This window comes from Erpetoichthys calabaricus, chromosome 4 (genome assembly GCF_900747795.2).
Source record: "Erpetoichthys calabaricus chromosome 4, fErpCal1.3, whole genome shotgun sequence".
Taxonomy (NCBI): domain Eukaryota; kingdom Metazoa; phylum Chordata; class Cladistia; order Polypteriformes; family Polypteridae; genus Erpetoichthys; species Erpetoichthys calabaricus.
This window is the reverse complement of record NC_041397.2, coordinates 264938956-264961314: the sequence shown is the minus strand read 5'-3', so window position 1 is coordinate 264961314 and position 22359 is coordinate 264938956. Positions and strand designations below refer to the sequence as shown.

General features: G+C 38.8%; 1 protein-coding gene across 1 annotated transcript in view; it reads right to left on the bottom strand.

The window, feature by feature from the left end:
• The window catches only part of igsf3 (immunoglobulin superfamily, member 3), a 368295-nt gene that overhangs the window by 15901 nt on the left and 330035 nt on the right, over positions 1-22359 (bottom strand). Inside the window, 2 exon segments of the mRNA XM_028800732.2 lie at positions 7237-7375; positions 7377-7645. Of these exon segments, the coding sequence (XP_028656565.2) occupies positions 7237-7375; positions 7377-7645 (408 nt within the window).

Here is a 22359-nt window from a genome sequence, read left to right as displayed (position 1 = left end):
GGTGATAGGGTTCAAGGCTGCTCTTTCAAAGGTCAGTCATTTTTCTCTCAGTTTAAATGATACTACAGTTAGTCTTTCAGTTACTAATCTTCATGTTTTTTTCAGACACACTTCACCTCTTTAACTAAAGCTGCATTCTATCACCATATAGTGTTGTTTGTCTGCAGTCTTCACTTATTTCTCATGACGCAGAGATCCCAATTCATGTTTTTATTAAATCACGTCGGGTTTACTGTTATTTTTTGATCTCCCAGTCAAATCTCTCAGTAAATTGTAATTCTGTATATTGAAGAAAACTCAGCAGCCCGCTTTCTCATCTATACCAGAAAATCCACTCCCATCTTGTGCTTTTCCAGTTACACTGGCTTCCTGTACTCATTTGTGCGCCAGTTGAACTCTTAAACACTTATTTTTCAAAGCACTTAATGGTCAAGATTTAATTGCAAATTCAGCTGGGGCATATTTTTGAACTAAGAAATGTAGCTGGGCCAGACATTTTCAGCAGCAGGTAATAACAAATTTTAAATCAAAACAAATGAATGTATTTAAAAACAAGTAATGTTTAGTCATTGATTCCCTTTTAAATTTGGTCACATCTGACACACAACCAAAAAATGTATGAAAAAAACAACAAAAAAAGCTTTAACTGAACGGAATATGAGGTAGTAGCAATACTTTTTTCCACTTTTTGAAATAAATAAAAAAAATAAAACATTTTGCACACATCTGACCGGGGCACATCTCAAAGTGTATAAAATCAAGAAAAGTACACAGTATTATCAATAACATTTATTTCCCTTTTGAAATGTGAGATCCTCGCCCAATTTAAAGGGGTGGTCATGACAAGGGAAGGCAAGGGATTTTTTTTCATATAACTTAAACTATTTCATTCACACAATTTAAATCACTCATATGACAAAGGTTAAATCTGAGTCTCACTACAACACCTCTCCTGTGGTATTTTTTTTCCTCCGAAAAAAACTACTTCAGTGTTCAGAGCAAGGCACCACATATAGCGTGAAAGTGGATTACTTCATTTATTTTAAAATGTCTTTGAATGGAATTCTTGTGTGTCAAGTACAGTAATCCCTCCTTCATCGCGGGGGTTGCGTTCCAGAACCCCCCGCGAAAGGTGAAAATCCGCGAAGTAGAAACCATATGTTTATATGGTTATTTTTATATTGTCACGCTTGGGTCACAGATTTGCACAGAAACACAGGAGGTTGTAGAGAGACAGGAACGTTATTCAAACACTGCAAACAAACATTTGTCTCTTTTTCAAAAGTTTAAACTGTGCTCCATGACAAGACAGAGATGACAGTTCCATCTCACAATTAAAAGAATGCAAACATATCTTCCTCTTCAAAGGAGTGCGCGTCAGGAGCAGATAATGTCAGAGAGAGATTGAGAAAAGCAAACAAATCAATAGGGCTGTTTGGCTTTTAAGTATGCGAAGCATCGCAGCACAAAGCTGTTGAAGGCGGCAGCTCACACCCCCTCCGCCAGGAGCAGAGAAAGAGAGAGAGAGAGACAGAGAAAAACAAACAATGAAAAATCAATACGTGCCCTTCGTGCTTTTAAGTATGCGAAGCACCGTGCAGCATGTCGCTTCACGAAGCAGCTGCACAGAAGGGAGCAACGTGAAGATAATCGTTCAGCATTTTTAGACGAGCGTCCGTATCGTCTAGGTGTGCGAACAGCCCCCCTGCTCACACCCCCTACGTCAGGATCAGAGAAAGTCAGCGCAAGAGAGAGAGAAAAGTAAGTTGGGTAGCTTCTCAGCCATCTGCCAATAGCGCCCGTTGTATGAAATCAACTGGGCAGACCAACTGAGGAAGCATGTACCAGAAATTAAAAGACCCATTGTCCGCAGAAATCCGCGAACCAGCAAAAAATCCGCGATATATATTTAAATATGCTTACATATAAAATCCGCGATGGAGTGAAGCCGCGAAAGGCGAAGCGCGATATAGCGAGGGATTACTGTAATGAATTATTAATTATAAGAAGGTGGCAGAGTTAAAGATGCTAAGATTTGCACTGGGTGTGACGAGGATGTACAGGATTAGAAATGAGGACATTAGAGGGTCAGCTCAAGTTGGACGGATGGGAGACAAAGTCAGAGAGGCGAGATTGCGTTGGTTTGAACATGTGCAGAGAAGAGATGCTGGGTATATTGGGAAAAGGATGTTAAGGATAGAGCTGCCAGGGAAGAGGAAAAGAGGAAGGCCTAAGAGAAGGTTTATGGATGTGGTGAGAAAGGACATGCAGGTGATGAGTGTCACAGAACAAGATGCAGAGGACAGAAAGATATGGAAGAAGATGATCCGCTGTGGCAACCGCTAATGGGAGCAGCTGAAAGAAGAAGACTAAATCTTATTTTCCATATTTCTTTGTTGATGAGCTCCTGTTGAAGAATTTATTGATAACAGAGCATACAGCGCACACGCCAAAACGAATGAAGTAACAACTAACGAAGTGGCATTTTTGATAACAAAGTTTATTGTCTGCTGTCAATCACAGAGCAGCCCAGTAAACGACAGTAAAATACCTGCAACCTTAAAACGCAGACTTCACTACATCGCTGTGCATAGCGAAGCAGCAGGCAGGCAACAGCTCGAACATGTTTACTGACGGACAGACCGGCATTTTCCATGAGGTATGCGTTAAATCAAAAGAGAAAACGATATGCAAAGATGCACAAACACAAGGAGATTGGTGACAATCACACCTTAGTGCGCCTCCACGAAATCAGAAGGGACAACGGAATTCCACATGGCACAGATACTGTATATTCATAAAAAGGGACCTATATGATGGGCAGAGGAGTTTGAAACGTTTTGCATGCCTACCTTCCGTTTTGATGACTGGTTGCGTCATATTCAGCCCTTCTTTCATTATTCTGGCACAAGCGTAACCAGCCTCTCGTTGAAATTCATGGCCGTCACATCAGCAGCGGTTTATAGTTAGATTTGGAGACGCGCGCAGGGAAAATATTTCTGACGTCATTTTTACGGTGACTCCCTCGCACACAATTGAGATATAAACCAGCTTTTATGCAGCTCAGGGATATGCAAGGGGAGCCTGTATTGACATATATGTTAACAACACATATGCTCAACAATAAAAAAAGGCCTTTTGCAACAGTAATAATATATAATTACTTTAAAATTTCAATGCTTTCATTCGCCACTGGCGAACTAAGTAGAAATTATAATTGGCAAACCTATTTTTGGCGGGGCCATGAGCTGGGCCACTCAGAGGCAACTTCTGGGCACACATATGGCCCACGGGCCTCCATCTGAATAGTCCTGGTCTAGATCTTTCATATATTTTGCTCCTCTTCAACCTTATATACTACTCAATTCTTCAGGTCCTTGGATGCCAGGATTCTCTCTGTTCCCCACATAAAATGATCGATCAGTTACTGTGGCTTCTCCCAAACTTAGAAATATTTTTCCTCTGTCTCAACGCTACTTCATAAACCTTTCCCCTGTGAAGTCCAACCTTAAACCATTTCTTCACCCAATGTTACTATTCCTTTATCAAGACCTGACAGTTTATATTCCTTTTTTGCCTGTAAATTTGTGACATTACTTTTAAGTCATTTATACTCCGTGTTTTGTATTACGCCATTTTAAATATTTTTGTGTTCCTATTTGTTAATTCATTTTTGTAAAATAACCTTGGGTTTAAGGCATGGATCTATATAAATAAAATGATTTAATATTATGTCTTAGCTAAACACCAGCTACTGAATTATTTAACAATCTTTACTGTGACATGATCACTAAACTAGTTTCATGAACAACAGTTATAAAGATCACCATAAAGCTAAAAACCACTGAACTAGTGGAATTGAGAAAAACCTGCCTACAAATTCTAAGAATAATTTTAAGAACAAAATGGTGGACTTTCTTTGTTTACTAGCATAAACCATTAAAATTAATATAATAAGAGCTAATAAATGGTAATGGAATTTTTGGCTTCAGGGGAAAACAACATTAGAGACTTATGAATATCTGTACTTGACCAAAACGATCCAAGTTAGATGCTATATATCATATTTAGAAGAAACCATCAAGGGCCTCTTTTGGCTTCACATTGATAAATAACAATGCTGTAGGCTGTGAAATTCAGGAGGTTACACATCTTACAGTTAAGTTCTCCTTGCAGGGAATTTTCAACAGAATGTGTCTCAGGGAATCTGACGGCCTGAATCGTATGCGTCCTAGAAGCTTCAATGCTTCAAAGAAGCCATATGTTTCTGTACGTTTTCAAAGGACCCCTTGCAGTTTTGTATTTCATGATTCCAAAAAAATTCTACATAATTTAGTGTCTTAATTGAAATGCTCTCGTTTCCCTGGGGTAATTAGGTGAGAAATGCTGAATATATTTAAAAAAAAAAAAGAACCTTAAAAACAAAAAAAAACTAGATAAATGACGGGTGGGGGGGGGGGTGGGGGGGTTTGGGGGAACGCACATGTGTGTCACTTGGGAATTTCAAACTTTAGCTGTCAACATCAGATGCCCTTCATGCTTTTTAAAAACGGGATGTTGAAGATTAAATACAGTAGGCTGTAAATGTTTGTATGCTAAAAAAATAAAGTGTAGCTAATCTCAGAATGACATTTTTCTTATTTTCTTGAAAGTTGTGAATTCAACCAACCATCAATAGAGTTGGAATGAGCTGAAGAAAAAAGCAAATATGGCTAATGCTGTGGACATCTCTTTTCAAATACACATAATACAACACAGATTTGAAAGTATGGCCTTTGATTTACATTGAGGGATACTTAATGGGATGCTGGCTTTTGAAAATATTTGTTTGGGTTCAGTTCTCAAGTCAACTCTGTCTTGGTCCCATCGAACAAAGTTAGTCTGCAAATGTGCCTCATTCTTCACATCAGCCATTGCAATAGACAGACTTGCCTACTAGAGTGCAAAATGAAAGGAACTGGTGTGAAGTAGTCAGTAATTAAAAGATAAATAAATTAGACATTAGGTGTGCTACTGTCTAATTCTTTGCATATGAATGTGTGTCATAGCATGTCACATAATCGAATGGCACCCTCTCCAGAACTGGCTTTCTCTTTGTCTCTCATGTTGTCCTTGTTCAGGGATGTCAAACTCAAGATCTAAAGGCCGGCTCTGGCCCTTGGACCTTTTTAAAATGCCTGATTCATCGATATTAAAAACATACTACATACTGCCTGCGATGGCCATTATTTTTTTTCCCCAAAGTAAAGAAGTGGTCAAGCTTTACTAAGTAAGACAAAATATGAAGTAGGATGGAATACAGCAGGCATTTACTAAAGGGTACACCCCAAGAGACCTCAACTGCACCAGAGTAAAGGTCAAGAAGCTTAGAAAATTCAGATATCTTCTTCTTTCACTTCCGGGCGCTGTGCAAACAGCAGCATTTTTTCAGAAGCTCCATATTCCTCACTGTTCTTCATTTTTTACTTAGCTTAGTTACTCATTGCTAATCTTGTTTAAATTAGAACTGATCTGGCTCCTGGGTTGTCCATGCTGGTAGCCACTCGAGATCAGAAAAATGGATTTTACATGGATTTCAAATTTAACAACGCATTGCAGTGCACACAAACCCAAAGACTGCAACACTGGAGCACCACAAGAAACATTCTTGTCTCCTTTTCTCTTCACCCTGTACACCTCAGACTTCTCAGATGATTCTACAGTTATGGGGTGTATTGATAAAGGGCGATGAGACAGAGGAGCCGAGTCAGGTGGAAAAGTTTGTTTCTTGAATTCTTCTTCTTGCATCTTAACATCAGCAAAATCAAGGAACTTGCTATTGATGTTTGCTGCACCAAAGAGCCTCTATGTCCAATCACTATTCAAGGAATGGATATAGAGGTGGTCCACTCCTACAAGTACTTGAGGATCCACATTAATGACAGGTTGGACTGGTCTCGCAACACAGAGCAACTATATAAGAAAGTGCAGAGCAAGCTCTTTTTCCTTCGGAGACTGCATTTCTTTAATGTGGGAAGTGACATCCTTCACATCTTCTATAATTCTGTGCTGTGGTGGGCTGGGCTGGTAACATCACTTCAAAAGAGGCCCACTGAATCAGCAGACTAATTAAAAGGGCAACCTCAGTTATAGGGTGCACTCTAGAGAGAATTAAAACAAAATTGAGTGCCATTATGAACAATGTTCCACATCTTCTCTCTGACACACTAACACTGAGGATGTTCAGCCAACAAATTACTCAGCAGAAGTGTGTCAAGAAACAGTACTGGGGCTCCTTTATATCAACAGTAAGACACTTGCATAATGCCTCCCTGGGACTGTAACAGTCAGGTCAGTAATTTTCTTACTTTATTGTAAGTCCAGTGTGTATTTATTTATTTAAAGAGCTTCTGTAAACAGTCAAATTTCCCCCTGGGGAAAATAAATTGTATTTATCTTATTGGGGTTCTATGTAGTGGAGGTGCAGCTCTCTTTTCCATTGCAGTCTCCCCTATTATCTCTCCTGCATACCTTTCTACCTTTCCTTCATCCATCTGGTCTTTGGTTTCCCTTTCCTTCTTTCTCCTGTCAACTCTCTCTAGTATCCTGCCTAGCACACTGTTCACCTTTTGTCTTGATAGGAGTTCAGCCCATTAGAGTCATCTCTCCAACTTCTCCAATATATCCCTTCATTTTTAAGTATGATCCATTTTGTCCATTCCTCACATCAGCATTTTCAACTCTTAAGCTTAGATTTCTTCATTCTCTCTTCTGGTTGTTTCTGCACTATATATTTTTTTTTTGGTCTCACTACCATTTTATATTTTGTTGCTCTTGGCAGCAATTCTTTTGTCACACTTTCTGTATTTTTTTCGTCTTGCTCCAGTTTTCTGTCTATTTTTCTACCTGAAACCCTCTGTCCCTTTTAATCATTGGTCCTAAGTGCTGAAAGACTCCATCCACTTCTGTCTCATCTGCTCTGAGCCTAACTTTTTCATTCTTGCTCTATCAATTACAGCTACAGAAAATATTGTTTTTGACCTGCTTATTCTCATCCCACTTGAGAAAAAACTAATACGAGGGATGCAATCTTAATGCATTTGCAGTATTTTGTGGTGTGCTTGGATAAAAAGAATCCTGGGATGTTTATTTGAAAACAATTAATTAAAAATATAGATTGACTAGAAATTTTCTATACCCCAAAAAATAATTGTGTCTTTCTTCAACATTCAAAACAGATGAATCTGAAAAATGTACCTGGTTGTTTAATGGTGACATTTGTGATGCCTGAGGATTCCTCAGCAAGTTTGTACCAAACATTGTTAGGATCCAGAAGCCATTCCTCCACTTGGCAATAGTACGTTCCACTGTCGCTCAGCTCCGCCTGGTGAAGAGTGGAGACTGTAGAGCTGAGGGGAGAGACGCTCTGACTGCACGCGGCTCTTCAGTCGCTCCTCTTCTGCGTATGTGCCGTACTCAAATGCTGAGTTGTGGTTGAGTTTGAGGAGGAGCTCGGCCTCTGTCTCGCCAGTTTTCTTTGAGTACCACAGAACAGTATACTGGGAATCTGGAGATGTCTGTGATATTATTGTGCAGTTGAGGGGCACACGACTGTCCTCCACAAACACAAGGCTTCTGGCTGTTTTGTTGACTCGAAGTTTACTGGCTAAAAAAAGGAGAAGAAAATAAACATCATAAATCCGTTTCAATTAAAAGAAAATAGTCACCTTGGTAAATTGCTTGATTTTCCATTTCAAACTGAATAATCTTTTATTTTCACTTCTATAAAAAATATGTTTTACAAAACTGACATCTGGATGTTAATTCACAAACCATGGAGCCTCAGAGTTAATTACAGAATTTGTGGAGGTTGTTGGTTCTGGTTCTCTGCGTATTTGTGTAGATTTTGGCCCCCCTTCTGAGACATGCTTTTAGCTTAATTAGTGGCTTTAAAATTGCCCAGCATGCTTACATATACGAGGATAAACCACAAAAGTGAAGGCAATTTGGAAATGATGTGGTAACTGCAATGGATAGAAGCTGACATATGGGTAGTTCAAACATGCACAGCACAGTGCTCTGCTGCTAGCCAAGATCAAGTGAACAGGGACGCTCAGCTGCAGGACTGCGTCATTGAACAACACGCTGCACTGAGATTTGTTTGGGCAGAGGGAGAGAAACCTGCTGAAATTCACCAAAGGATGTTGGTTCAGAATTGAAGTAAAAGGAAAAGTTTATGAATGTGGAGAAAGGTTTAAAGTAGGAAGAACAAGCATAACTGACAATGCTTGATCTGGTCAACCATCAACATGGCATATGCCTTCATTAGAGAAGACTGACGGATTACATTGTTCACTGTTGCTGCACAGTTAGATATTAGTTATGTGGATCTACACTCTGCACATGCCATGGTGCATGATAATTTGGGGTACCGTAAAGTTTGCCAACATTCTTCTGTGAATTTCGGCAGGTTTCAATTTTTCTGCACAAAGAAATCTCACTATAGGATGTCAATAATGGTGCAATCCCACAGCAAAGCATCAGTGTTCATTTGACCTTCTACTAGATTAATTGTAGGGCATTGCACTGTATGTGTCCAAACTTCCCATAAGGCATTGCAAACATGTTGTAGTGCATCAGTTTCTATTCATTGTGCTTACAATTTTCAAATTGTCATTACATTTTCATTTACTCTTGTATAATAAGCCCTGGGACAGATTGGCATCCCAAACAGTACTTGAGTTCTGTACAAATCTAACTTTGCCACGATAGCCTGTTAATCTGAAATAAAAAAAGTGGGTTCAAAAAAACAAACAGGCAAAAACCAACAGACCCACATTTAAACGTATAAATTCAACTGTACCTGTTATCAGTTTACACAAGAACACCACCTCCTCAAAATCAAATACTTTGAGACATTATTTACAACCATTTCCACTACTTGTTCCACCATTTAATCCTTAAAGGACAAGTCTAATAAGTTTCAAAAAGAGCAATAGAAGTTAAAACTTCAGTAATGTCTAATGGAGATTTTCATGTTGGCAGGTACAACTACTTGTATCCATTTAACATGACAACTCAAAACATCATGGTTTAGGGTTTTTAGTTAATTAAGTTTATGAAAGAAAACATGAACATTGTCTTCTCAGCTGCATCCAATACCAAACAGAGGCTAAACGTTACACAAATATTATGAAATATTTACATAATTTTTAAAAAACTGTACATTGTTAACTGGCTTTTAACAGTTTGACATGAGTTTTTGCCTAAAACAAAATACATATAATAAATACATTTATACCTCTATTTTTTATTATCTCCAATATTTGTTATTAAAAAGCCAAATAGAAAGGAATTGCTGGAGTGTCTATCCTATGTGATTTACTGAAGGAAAGTTCTGCATACAATAGGTGAGTGTGATCAGCCGAGAGGTTGTGAATTTAACATCTTGTCCTTGGAACCTTCTGTACTAATATGATGAATGCTTAAAAAAATGTTGTGAATTACTGTTGTTCTAATGTTTTATTTACATGAAGTTTACTAAATCAAATTTAATGCATTGGGCATTAGTACAAAATAGTCCAAAAATAGAGCAATTAATAGTCTTGACTTTTTAAGCAAATGACGCAAATCTTAGATGGAAAGCCTTAAATGATCAACTCCTGCTGTTCTCCTACAATTTAAAGATAATTGGGTATGAAGGAAAATAAGTTGTGAAAATAGTACACGTTTTCCTCAGGAACTGCCTGCTTAATGCTGGCCTAAGAGTTTGAATATTTGTTATTTGCAGACAGTGTACTTCTGCTGGCAAGGCTGTTCATATTGTTCTCTACCAAATGTGAAAATCATGTTGACTGGCTGCTAGTGAGTCTTTCCTCTTCAAAATCCCCTTGTTAGAATGACAACTTGGAGCAGATTGGAGAAATCAGAATCACAAATGAGACACTGCCACCATATCATTTCAAAATTCTAAGTACAGTACTAGCCATTTGTTTGCCAGCTTCCATCCATCCTGTCTGTTCCCACTTCTTCCATACCAAGTTGGCATGAGGTACACTAAAGCCAGTCTACACTGAACAAAGGAGGACACAAGCACTTTTACACTGCTAACTGAATTAAAATCAACACGTTAGGATGTGAGAGGAAAACTAGAGAACCCTGTGAAGAGAAAGGAAAAAGATTTGAACAATTGTATACATCCCGTACATATGTAAGTTGTGTTTCTGTGCTCTGCTGTGTAGTACATTGAGATTTTAGTGAATGATACTTTAAGCTTCATTCTACAAAGTATATGTTAACTTATTCAGTTTTATGAGCTTGAAAATGAAAAGTCCATTCATTCAACCAACACACTTAATCCAGGTCAGTACTGCACAGCTGGAACCTTTCAAAACAATTTTCAAAGAAATCCTCCTCTTATATTTATAGTGGCCATAACTCTGAAGTCTGAGGATATTTATAAAATTATTGAAGCCTGGAGACAGGTGGGCTAAAGCTATCACAGTCTTCAGTAGCAATATTGCCTGTGGAATTTGAAATTGACAAAAATACAAAAGCAGAGGGTGACCCTCATGATCTCTTATAACTTACTACTGCGGATGGATGATGAAAAGTTAAATCAGTTTCTTTCCAACTCCAAGATTTTGACTCAAGTGACCTTCATTTTAGTTTTTGTGGAAACAACATTCATCACTAACACAAGAGATTAAAAGTCCCACTTAAAATTGAGACAAATATTTTTAACATGACTCCCTCTTTTCTGTTGCTTCAACAATGTTATGATGGATAACCACAATAAAGCCCTGCAATCATGCTGAATTAGATACAACAATGTACTCTCTGCATACAAAACCAACCAAGTTCAAGAGTTTAATTGAATCATTATGTTGAGGCTTGTGCATAGAAAAGATTAAAAAACATATTCACTGCATGTGAAATGAATGACCATGCATTTAGGAGTCTGCGCTGAGATGAAAAAGGCATCTGTTGGTGTTTTAGGGCCCTGCACTTACAAGTACAAAACAGAAAAGTCAGAAATAAAAAACATTAAAAAGCCCGAACTATCAGAGGTGAACAGAAAAAAATGATTTGCTACTCAGCATAATGATGAAATGATAGAAATGCATAAATGTAGAGCGAAAAAACAACAAGAAAGCTGCATGCATGTAGAGCAAGCATCAATAAAGGTGAGAAAAGTACTAATATTTGGTATTACTAATTAATACACATATACACGGTGGCGCAGTGGGTAGCGCTGCTGCCTCGCAGTTGGGAGACCTGGGTTCGCTTCCCGGGTCCTCCCTGCGTGGAGTTTGCATGTTCTCCCCATGTCTGCGTGGGTTTCCTCCGGGCGCTCCAGTTTCCTCCCACAGTCCAAAGACATGCTGGTTAGGTGGATTGGCGATTCTAAATTGGCCCTAGTGTGTGCTTGGTGTGTGGGTGTGTTTGTGTGTATCCTGTGGTGGATTGGCACCCTGCCCGGGATCGGTTCCTGCCTTGTGCCCTGTGTTGGCTGGGATTGGCTCCAGCAGACCCCCGTGACCCTGTGTTCGGATTCAGCGGGTTGAAAATGGATGGATGGATGGATAACATACACACACTAATCATCATTACAGTGCATGTTTATGTATATAGTGACATACAGTACACACAAACACATACAATACAGAGTAAAGTTCTTAGGTCAACCAAAAAAAATGTGTTATTTGCTCTTTAAATCTTACAACACTACAACAAATACAAACAAACATTGACCTCAAAAAAAGTAACGATGATTTCCTATATTTTTGAATCACATCAGTATCTTGTCCTTAAATTTAAAACTGAAGCAACGTCCTTTGGTATACTGCTGCTGGTGTGTACTGATGCTATCCCATCCACAGCTACTGTTCTCCTTTTGTACGTACACACACACACACACACACACACGCATTTAAATTCTTGTGGTCACCAAGAAAATGTTCATGTTTTTGATAGAAAACAATTATGTTTATGTCATGTCAGTGCAGTAACAAATTGAGAGGTGGAATTGCCTACTTAAAGTACAAGTCTCTACAAGTGTTGGGACTTGTACTTTAATCCTGATGTTTAGTGCCTGTATTTCTACTATAATTAAATACAATTAGGATGATTAGGCTGAATCATAAAAAAAACGATGAACTGTGTCTTTATCTTGTTTTTGGTAGATAGTCTGTGAAGTTCTGCAGCTGCGCACCCCACCTTACGACTCTGATACAGTGATGATCACTCATCCATTTTGTAAACCTGCTGTTTTCAATACAAAGTTGTAGGAGCTGGTGACAACTCATAATGCAACATAATAACACGGTCAACTAACATGAATTTAATATGGATATATGAATATATACTGTATATATATATATATATATATATATATATATACTCTCTATAAATAAAATCCTAAGCCAAAAAGTGCAATGATTTTGTGCAAACGATTTTATGTGATGTTTTTAGTCACGCTTTAAATTGGGCTTATTTTAAAACCTACATATATATGTTTGGTATCATTCTTTTCAGAATTAATTGAACTTTAATGTGATGTTGTTAGAACAATGCCTACGGTCCAATTACTTCTCATTCGTGTGAATGCTAAAGTCAGATAGTTCCTGTGCTCTCAGTTCCAAGCGGAGTCGGAAATAAAAGACAAAGAGTAGAAGGCAAAGTAGAACGTCCTAAAGAGGTTCAAAAACGTTGCTGCGATACACATGCAGAGCATGTTAGAGATTATGAAAGTACTAAAATTCGAAAGTCTCAAAAACTGATAGTAAAGATCGCATTAGCACTAACACATGGAAATTATTACTTGGTGAAATAACAGAACAGCGAAAAGAGATCGAATATATGGACATAGGTGGACATATAGGTGGAATATATGGACATAGGTGATAAGACAGAAGTATGTAGATAATTTTTGGCTTTAAACTAAGTTGGAGACTTGTAGATTGTCTAATTTAATGTAGCCATCAGGGAAAAGTAGTGTTTCTTCCCCATGAAGAGGCGTATCTGCGAGAATTAAAAAATTTGTTGTTTGGTGAAAGTGAAATCCACATACTGAAGCGGCAGAGACATGAAGTGGCTTGCACATAGCACAGGCCGGGGGGTTGGCAAGCAAAGCGAGCAGGGGGCAAAGTCCCCTAGTGTGTGTATATATTATATATATACTGTATATATTGTCACACATGTGCGAGTAGGGGACAGCCAAAGGACCCGACGTGTCACGTGAACCCCCAAGACAGGGGAAGAAGCCAGTGTACTAACCTATCTCTCTGCTCTCTCACAGGAAGGATGATCCACAAAAGAGCCCAGGGCCGTGAGTTTACTCCCCGTTCTACAACCAGACGACCGGGCTCCATCCGCATCACATAGTCACCGTGTTGTCCCTCCCCGATGACATCACCTTGTTCCCAGGATTCCCTGTTGTTCCCAACATCCCTTTAGCTGTGCCCGCCTCTACAAATATGCCATCTTGCCACCAGAATGTTGTCTGTGCTGAATTATACAGCTAGGCTGTTTGTACTGACTGAAAAAGATACTATATGGGGATGGTTTCCCCAACACTTAATCTTGTCTAAGTGTGCTTACTTTTACAATATATTACAATAAGTATATATACACACATACATACAGTGCATCCGGAAAGTAAAAAATAAAAAATTTGCAAAAACCTCAAGTAAACTTTTTTCACGTTGTCATTATGGGGTGTTGTGTGTAGAATTCGGAGGAAAAAAATGAATTTAATCCATTTTGGAATAAGGCTGTAACATAACAAAAAGTGGAAAAAATGATGCACTGTGAATACTTTCCGGATGCACTGTATATATTTATATAGTTTGCATATTTGCAGCTGGAAATCCCCATGGCCACCCATTGAAATGCATGCTTCCATCTTGCTGAACAACCTTAAACAAATCAAAAACTAAAAAAAAAAAAAAAAAAAAAAAACAACAAAAAAAAAAACTTTAAAAATATGAATTACTAGATGGGTGACACAGTGGTACAATAAGTAGTACTGCCACATCATGGATCCAGCTTCTGGTTGTGAACCCCCCAACAGGATGTCCTCTTTGTGAAGTTAGCGTATTTTTCCTTGGTCTTTGTGTCTCTTCCTCCAGGCACTCCAGTTTTTCTTTCTACACCTCCAAAACATGCTGGTTTGATTAACTGCCAGTTTCCAATTATACTGGTGATGTACTGGTGTCTTGGCCAGTACGGCTGAGATACTGTATGGTCCAGTCCCCTGCAACTTTGAATTTAGGTAGGTTTGAGAATGTTCAAACCTTCATTGGATGTGGACAAATTTGTTGGTACTCCTCCATGAAAAAAGAAAGACTCACAATTGTCTCTGAAATAACTTGAAACTGACAAAAGTAATAGGCAACCATCAATTCAGAGTTTTTTATTCAACAGAATATTTTAAATAATAATACAAAGAAAAAGGCACGGGCAAAAATGATGGGACCCTTAACCTAATATTTGTTGCACAATGTTTAAGTGCAATCACTGCAAACAAGTGATTCCTGGAGTTCTCAATGAGTGTCTGTACCTTTCAACCAGTAGTTTGGCCCACTCTTCCTGAGGAAACTGCTCCAGCTGTGTCAGGTTTGATGGGACCTTCTCCAGACTGCAAGATGTTTGATAGGATTCAAATCAAGGCTCATGGAAGGCCACTTCAGAACAGTCCAATGTTTTGTTATTAGTCATTTTCGTTTGTGTGTTTTGGGTCATTATCCTGTTGGAGGGTCCATGACCTGCAACTGAGACAAAGCTTTCTGACACTGAACAACACTGAGCATTTCATTTCAGAATGTCTTGATAGTCTTGAGATTTTATTGTCCCTTGCATAGACTCAAAGCACCCTGTGCCAGACACAGCAAAGCAGCCCTAAAACATAACTAAGCCTCCTCTATGTTTCACAGTAGGCATGGTGTTCATTTCTTTGAAAGCTTATTTTTTTGCCTGTGGACATAGAGCTGATGTGGCTTGTCAGTAAGGAAATTCCAGTATGGCTTTTGTTATGTTTTTCTTTCAACAGTGGGGTCCTCCTAGCTCTTCTTCCATTTAGCCCACTGTCTCTCAGAAAGCGACAAATGGTGTGATAGGACACAAATGGAACCTGACCTTGGAGTCAGCTCGTATCTCTTTAGAAGTTCTTGTTGGCTTTTTATCTACCATTCTCATTATCCTTCTGGCCATTCCATTCAGGAAGGTTGGCTACAGTCTCATGGACCTTAAACTTCTTAATAATTTTTGTAAGCTTCTTGGAAATGGTCTTAGACTACAGCCTTTGCTTTTAACTTGCTTGTTTATAATTTTTCTTTCTGATCTCCTCAGACATCTCTCTTCTTTGCTTTCTCTGGTCCCAGTTCAGTGTGGGACACATGATGAAACCAAACAGCAGAGTGACTAATTTCTCCATTTAAATTTCCTGAATGACTGATTGCAGGATCAGAGAGAGAGGTGTGATACTAATTAAAGAAAACAGCTAGTTTGAAAAACATTATTCTAATCCAATTGTTTATAATCTTTTCTAGACGTACCAACAAATGTGTCCAGGCCATTTTAGAATGTCTTCATAGAATATGCAATTCTTGAACCCTGTTCACACTTACTTTGCTTTACTCGGTGACATATCGAAGGCATGCAGGTATACATAGGGCAATGGCTTTTCATTTAATCACTTTTCAGGAGGTATACGGTACTTTAATGAGCTGTAAGAGTACCACAACAGAAAGCCCAAGTTTGTATTAGATCTATATACTTGCAAAAAACTCCCGAGGAACATGTTCACTATATAAAATGCCTACAAAATAAATGCTATTGCTTAGTTTGATAAATGCAAGGTCAATTGTAAAATTGTTATTGTACAGTCAGTCTTTACTTGAAATTTATCGTTAGACTCCATTTTGCTAAACATGTCACATCATAGATATTCTTGTCACAACAGGCATATACATTTTCTCATTTGATGGCATGTCTATAATGGAAAATGAAAATATCCCAGAAGTGATACTGAACTGAACTATACATTTAGAAAAGCAATCCAGCTCAATGAAGCAAATAGCCGAAAAGGCTATTATAGCCTGAAACTACCCAGTCAATTAAATGTGTGTAGATTAGCCAGTAGAAGAAAGAAAGCATTGATTGAACAAACACAGTGACAGTAAATGTAAGCAGTGGCAATGTAACCAGCTAAGGTTTTCTAAAAAACTGTTATTTCTCAATGGGGTAAAATAAAATAATTACTGTGGAAAGCATACCCCCGGACACAGACAGACAGACACCAGAATGTCCAAAACACACTTCTTTATTTCTATACAGCACCACAAAGCCTTCCTCCAACAACTCTCTTCCTTTCTCATCTTCTGACCTCCACTCCCCATCTCACAAGCTCCATCTCCTTCCTCCCAACTCTGGCTTGTTCACTGGAGGGTGGTGGCCCCTTTTATACTGACCCGGATGAGCTCCAGGTGCTCCCCCTGACGACACTTTCTGGTGTGGCGGAAGTGTCAAGAGAGCACCTGGAAGCACTCTGGGTGCCCCTGGGAATTCTTCTGGCAGCACTTCCTGGTGTGGCGGAAGTGCTGCCATCCAGGATTTCATAACTGTCCGGGTGCCCCCTGGCAGTGGTCATGTCCTCAGGTAGGGATGAACGTCCCAGCTCCAGTCCAGTGGCCCACAAGCAGACCCGGGTGGCTGCCCTCTCGTGGCCCAGGGGAGGTATCATCCATCTCGGGGACTGTCCAGGCGTCCCGGCTGGGTAGGGTCCCCAGCCGTCTGGGACAATACACAAAAGTCAAAAACAAACAGCAACCAATCAAATGAAGTCAAACCTAATCTACACAGCCCTGAGACATTTTCAAGAATGACTTGCCCTGTTTCAATTTGAAAGGAGTTTCAAATTTCTCACTGCATAAATAATAATAAACAGTATACAGTCCACGTCCCTAAAATACATGGGCAAGTGAGTGATCCCAACAACAAGACAATCAAAGAACAAAATGGCAAAAGTCTACAATATACTAGTGAAACAGCAATATTATAAAGTACTTGAGGTGGGCTGGTACTCATCGGTACACGGTATGAGTTAACCTCTTCCAGTTTCAACACAGAGTACAGGCACCACTTCAGAAGTCTTCATGGGGAATCTCAACTGCACTTCAAATCGATTGTCATTGTATCCAGGCAATCTATGTTTCACTGTACCAGCACATTTTTGTAGTGTACCATTGAGTTTTAGTAACTCAATATTCATGGCAGATCACTACCACCATAAACAGTACAGTAAACTGGTTCCATTTCAAGAACTGTTAGTATGCAATAATGTGTACACTTTTACCATACTGAAAAAAATTGTATATAATCTATCTATCCAATTTATAGCATTACACACACATTACATTAACTGGTTTCTACCGTGATCTTTTTCAACCATTCTCATGGCCATTCTTTAAAGTGAAACCCATTGTTTTCGCATCATCTGACACTACCTCTAAATATGTGTTCTTTCACTTCCCTCTTTGCTTCATGATCTCTACCTTCATTTTGAACTTGGTGTATCTTCTCTCAATCATCATCTGTCTTTCAAAAATCAAAAACTGAAATCTCTTTTCCTTGTAAGTATTCAGACCCTTAATTTATTACTTTGTAGAAGCTCTTTTTGCAGCAATTAGAGGTTCAAGTCTTTTTGGGTAAGTCTCTATATCCTTGGCTCAGCCAACTAGATTTGGTCAGTTTATCCCATTCTTCCTGGCAGAACCTCTCAAGCTCTGTTATACTGAATGGGAAGTGTGAGTAAACTTCAAGAGGTTGATTTTTGTTTCATCAGACCGCAGAATGTCCCTCATGCTCTTATGAATCCTTAAAACTGTTACATGCCTTTAAAACTCAGGAGAGGCTTCTGTCTAACCACTCTACCACAAACGCCTGGTTGATGGAGTGCAACTGAGAAGTCATCCTTTCCAATAGTTCTCCTCCCTTAGCAGAGGACTTCTAGAGCTCTGCGAGACTGACCACTGGGTTCTTGGTCTCCTCCCTGACCAATGCCCTTTTCACCTGGTTTGGCTGAACAGCCAACTCTAGGAAGAGACCAGGGGCCTCATGTATAACACCGTGCGTAGATCTCACACTATAACATGGCGTAAGCACAAAAGCGGGAATGTGTGTACACACAGAAAAATCCAGATGCAGGAATCTGTACGTATGCAAACTTTCACGTTCTTCCACTACATAAATCCCGATCAGCGTGAAAAGTAACGCACGTGCACGCGCCTTCTGTCCCGCCCCCAACTGCTCCCAGAATTACGCCTCTTTGAATATGCAAATCAATATAAATAGCCCTTAAGCTCAGCCTTTTGTGAAAAGACAATGGGAAAAGCACGGGGGAAAATATAAGAATTTCAGCGAATACCAAGTGGAGGCAAAGGAAAAACGTACTATTTGTTGGTTTAAACAGTGGTATAAACAACAAAAGGAAGTTGATCAAGTGACAGAGAGTCGGAGAAACTTAAAAGCTCAAGTTCACAAAGTCGCACGGTGCCCGAAATAAAAAAAGAAGTCACATATCAAAGTCGCCGTGAAAGGGTGTGTCGTAGCCCACCGTCCGAGTGTCATATGAAAGCTTATTAGGGTACAAACAAAAAACATAGGCACACAGTGGGGAAAAAAGCACGAAATGTCAACTTTAATCTCGAAATTTCCACTTTAATCACGTAGTTTATTTTGCCATTAAAGTAGAACATCGTAAAGTTCATCTTAAAATCGTTTAATTTACTAGTTTCTCAAATCCCTTCGTAACTAAAGTAGCATGTTAAATGCTTTGTTCTGTATTTGATCTTCTTTGTGCTCTGTGTGTGAATCACTACCTGCTTCTTAAACGGGCTTTCTCTTTCTCCGACAGGACACATAATCCATTGCATTCGTGATATTACAGCTCTCTGAATAATTAAAATACTGAGATGTATACGTGATATCTTTTTCATGATGATAGGAATGAAAGCATGTTATTAAACATGGGAACACGGTGGCACAGTGCTTGTTCATGTCTCACGCAAGAAGCTTTCTGCGCCATGCGCGACCTTCAATGAAATAATTTATTACAGAAGTACTGTCTCTTTCAAATGTACTAACCTCCAATTCCTGTCCTTACTTTTCTTTCTCTAAATACCCAATCGCCACACAATCAGCTCTGTAATAGACGTGAAGCCATCTGTAAGCTTAGAATGCCGATTCTTCAAAACTTTTAAGGAACATTGAAATATCTTCATAGTATGTGTTTAATAATTCTATCCGTCTATCCTTGCAATGTCGCGTCAGCACCAGCAAGAATACAACGCAATGCAGGAACAATCCGTGAACTAGCTAGCGCTGCGGCACCGTGTCCTCACATGTTTAATTATTAACAATATAGATTATTTAAATGAAGTTAAAGTTTTATCTGTATAATATAATCAACATATTTTGCTGCATTTCATCTGAAAAATGATATTGTCATCATATGTAAATACGCGCTTCATAAAGTGGCGCAGGTTGTGCAATATTAGAACTGTAGTGCAAGTTTACAGTGGGGTAAGTGTACTTATAAGTACAAACAGTTCTACAAGGAGCACTTGATGGACTGATTGAGTGCATTTATAGTTCTTGGGATGAAACTTTTTCTGAACCGCGAGGTCTGTACAGCAGGAAAGGCTTTGAAGCGTTTTGCCGTGGCTGAACAGCGTCTGCTTCATGCTGTATACCGATAATTCTCTTTCCAATCAGCTGCTGCTGTGATTCCCCACTCAGATACAGTGATATAAATACTCCGAGTGGTGCAGTGAGAGTAATATGGAAAAAGATGATCTGCTGTGGCAACCCTTAACGGGAGCAGCTGAAAGAAGAAGAAGATGCAGTGAGAGTTACAATGCTAAAGCAGTTATGGTATTTGGAATACTATGGCTATTCCCTGGACCATTATATTGCTGCAGGTTAATTACAATCAGATGCATTACACTAATAAACAATATGCAGTTAGTTTCAGTGTATTTATAAAGCCACGTCAGGAATGTGGATGTAAGAAAGAAAGGGTAACCACACAGGAACAGTGGCACTGCTTTGACGCCGGGTGCCGCCAGTCTGCAAAACCAAGCGGAGAAATTGCGTACGCCAGGGTATGAGGTACCGTGAAAATGTGCGTGGCTTTACGCCAAGTTTAGGTTCTGTACATCGCGATTTGAGTGTGGAAATGTTCGTACGCAACATTTCTGTGCGTACGCACCGTTTATACATGAGATGAGGCACCTTGTGGTTCTAAACGTCTTCCATTTTACAATTTTAAAAGGCCACTCTGCTCCAGGGAACACTCAAAGCTTTACAAATGGTTTTAAACCCTTGCCCTGATCTATGGAGTGATTGTCTGTGGAGAATTCCTTGGAGTTTGTGGCTTCGTTTTTGTCCTGAAATGCAGTGTGAGTTGTGAGACCTTATATACACTGGTGGGTGCCTTATTAAATGATGTCCAATAAAATCAGTTTGCCACAAGTGGACTCCAATCAAGTTCTAGACACATCTCAAGGATAATTAGAGGTTTTATTTATTTTATTTGACAGCTGGCAGAGTAAATTTGGAATTACTGCAATTAGAATCATAAGAAAGTAATGGGTTGTTCAGTTGGGTAGAATTTCTAATACAGGGCAAAAGGAGAAATCACTATCAATGAAGCAAAAAATTTACACATACTGTATATTCTAAACAAGAATATTCATATTTATTATTTTACACAAATGAGTTTTCCTTTATTTTTTCATAAAGTTCAGAAGGTTCTTCAATAATATATTATCTGAAAAGTTATCAACTGACATATGCATGTTGATTAAGTTATGTGCAAATAAAGGAATGGATAATTCAAAGAATCAAAGGAAAGAAAATAATTTTCGAGGAAGTGGAATTTTGAAACATGAACAAAAGCAGATCAAAAAATAAATTTACCCTGCAGGAAGTCCTCAGCCATGATGCAGCAGCAATACAATTATACTACCATCATGCAGCGGGGAATGGGCACACCAAGTGATATATGTTTTTCCACTAGTGCTGTATCTGTGTTAATGGATCTGAAATGGAATTACCACGGCAAACCATTCATCACAGTGCACTTTCAACTTTACTATGCATTACAGGCTTTCAACTGACTGTTGACCAATCCAATGGTATTTATAATTACTCTCCCCAAAAATTCCTCTGTTATATTTGCATCCAGAGGTCACTATCCACATCACAATCCCTCATATGTTTCAGAGTTGCATTTTGGTGCTGTCACTGTTTAATAGTGATGGGCTTTTTTATTTTTGCCTCATTATTAAATGAAAAATGTTTACAAAGAAAGTGGACAAGAAGAGTTACGAAGGGTACAACATCCTGTAATCATCCAAGCGCAGTTCATTTTTTCCACTCGGTAAGTAACTGTATTTTTAAAATTGCCTTGTTTAATTTGCTAACTTCTATATCCATTCATTATGCATTTTAAATGTTTATTTACAACACAGTATATGCCCATTCTAGCGTAGAAAGAATTTTAATTGGTTTCTGAAAGGGAATAAAACTGTTGCATTAACTTTAGTAGTGAAACTAAATATACACACTATGAAGTGTTAAACAGGGACCATCATGAAAATAGATGTTATTTGGGGTATTCTATAATACTGCTGTTCAATTAGTGTTTTAGACGCTTTACATTATGCAGAATCCACCCATCTCCATGTTGGACTGTACATACAGGTGTTTTTGAGTGTGTAGATATTGTATTAACCCAGTCAATAACTGACCTTCAAGGGCACAGCAACAGTTTGAGTACAGAGTGGGCCAGCGGCTGGTGTCAAAGTACAGTACACACAATGCTCTCACACCCCCCCTTCTAATAGCCCTGAACTTTCTCAAAGTTAATGAAAGCACAACTACTGTCTTCAGTTGTTTTCAACCACTTTTTGACATATAAATATCAGAATTTGGACTTAAATACATTGATTTTTCTTTGAATTCATCAAGCCATTAATTAATATAACAATGGCTTGCACAGTACAAACTTTTAACATTTAGCACAGTGACAAGTAGAAAAACTTGGCTGAGGAGAAGTATGTTTTAGGCAGGTTTATTCAGACATGCATGTTGTATTCACCTAACTAATACTCTTAAGCGCAAGTGTGGACTCTCAAAGATATGAATAAGTTCAGACAAAATAAGTGTTGGCTACACCAGAGCGATTTAAGCAGGATTCAGACTCCCACCTCCCTACCATCACAGAAGACACATGCATATTACTCAAAAATTACAAACGTCATATATGCAAATAGAAGCCAGAGTGCGGTCCTCCGGCTACACATGCAAATATTA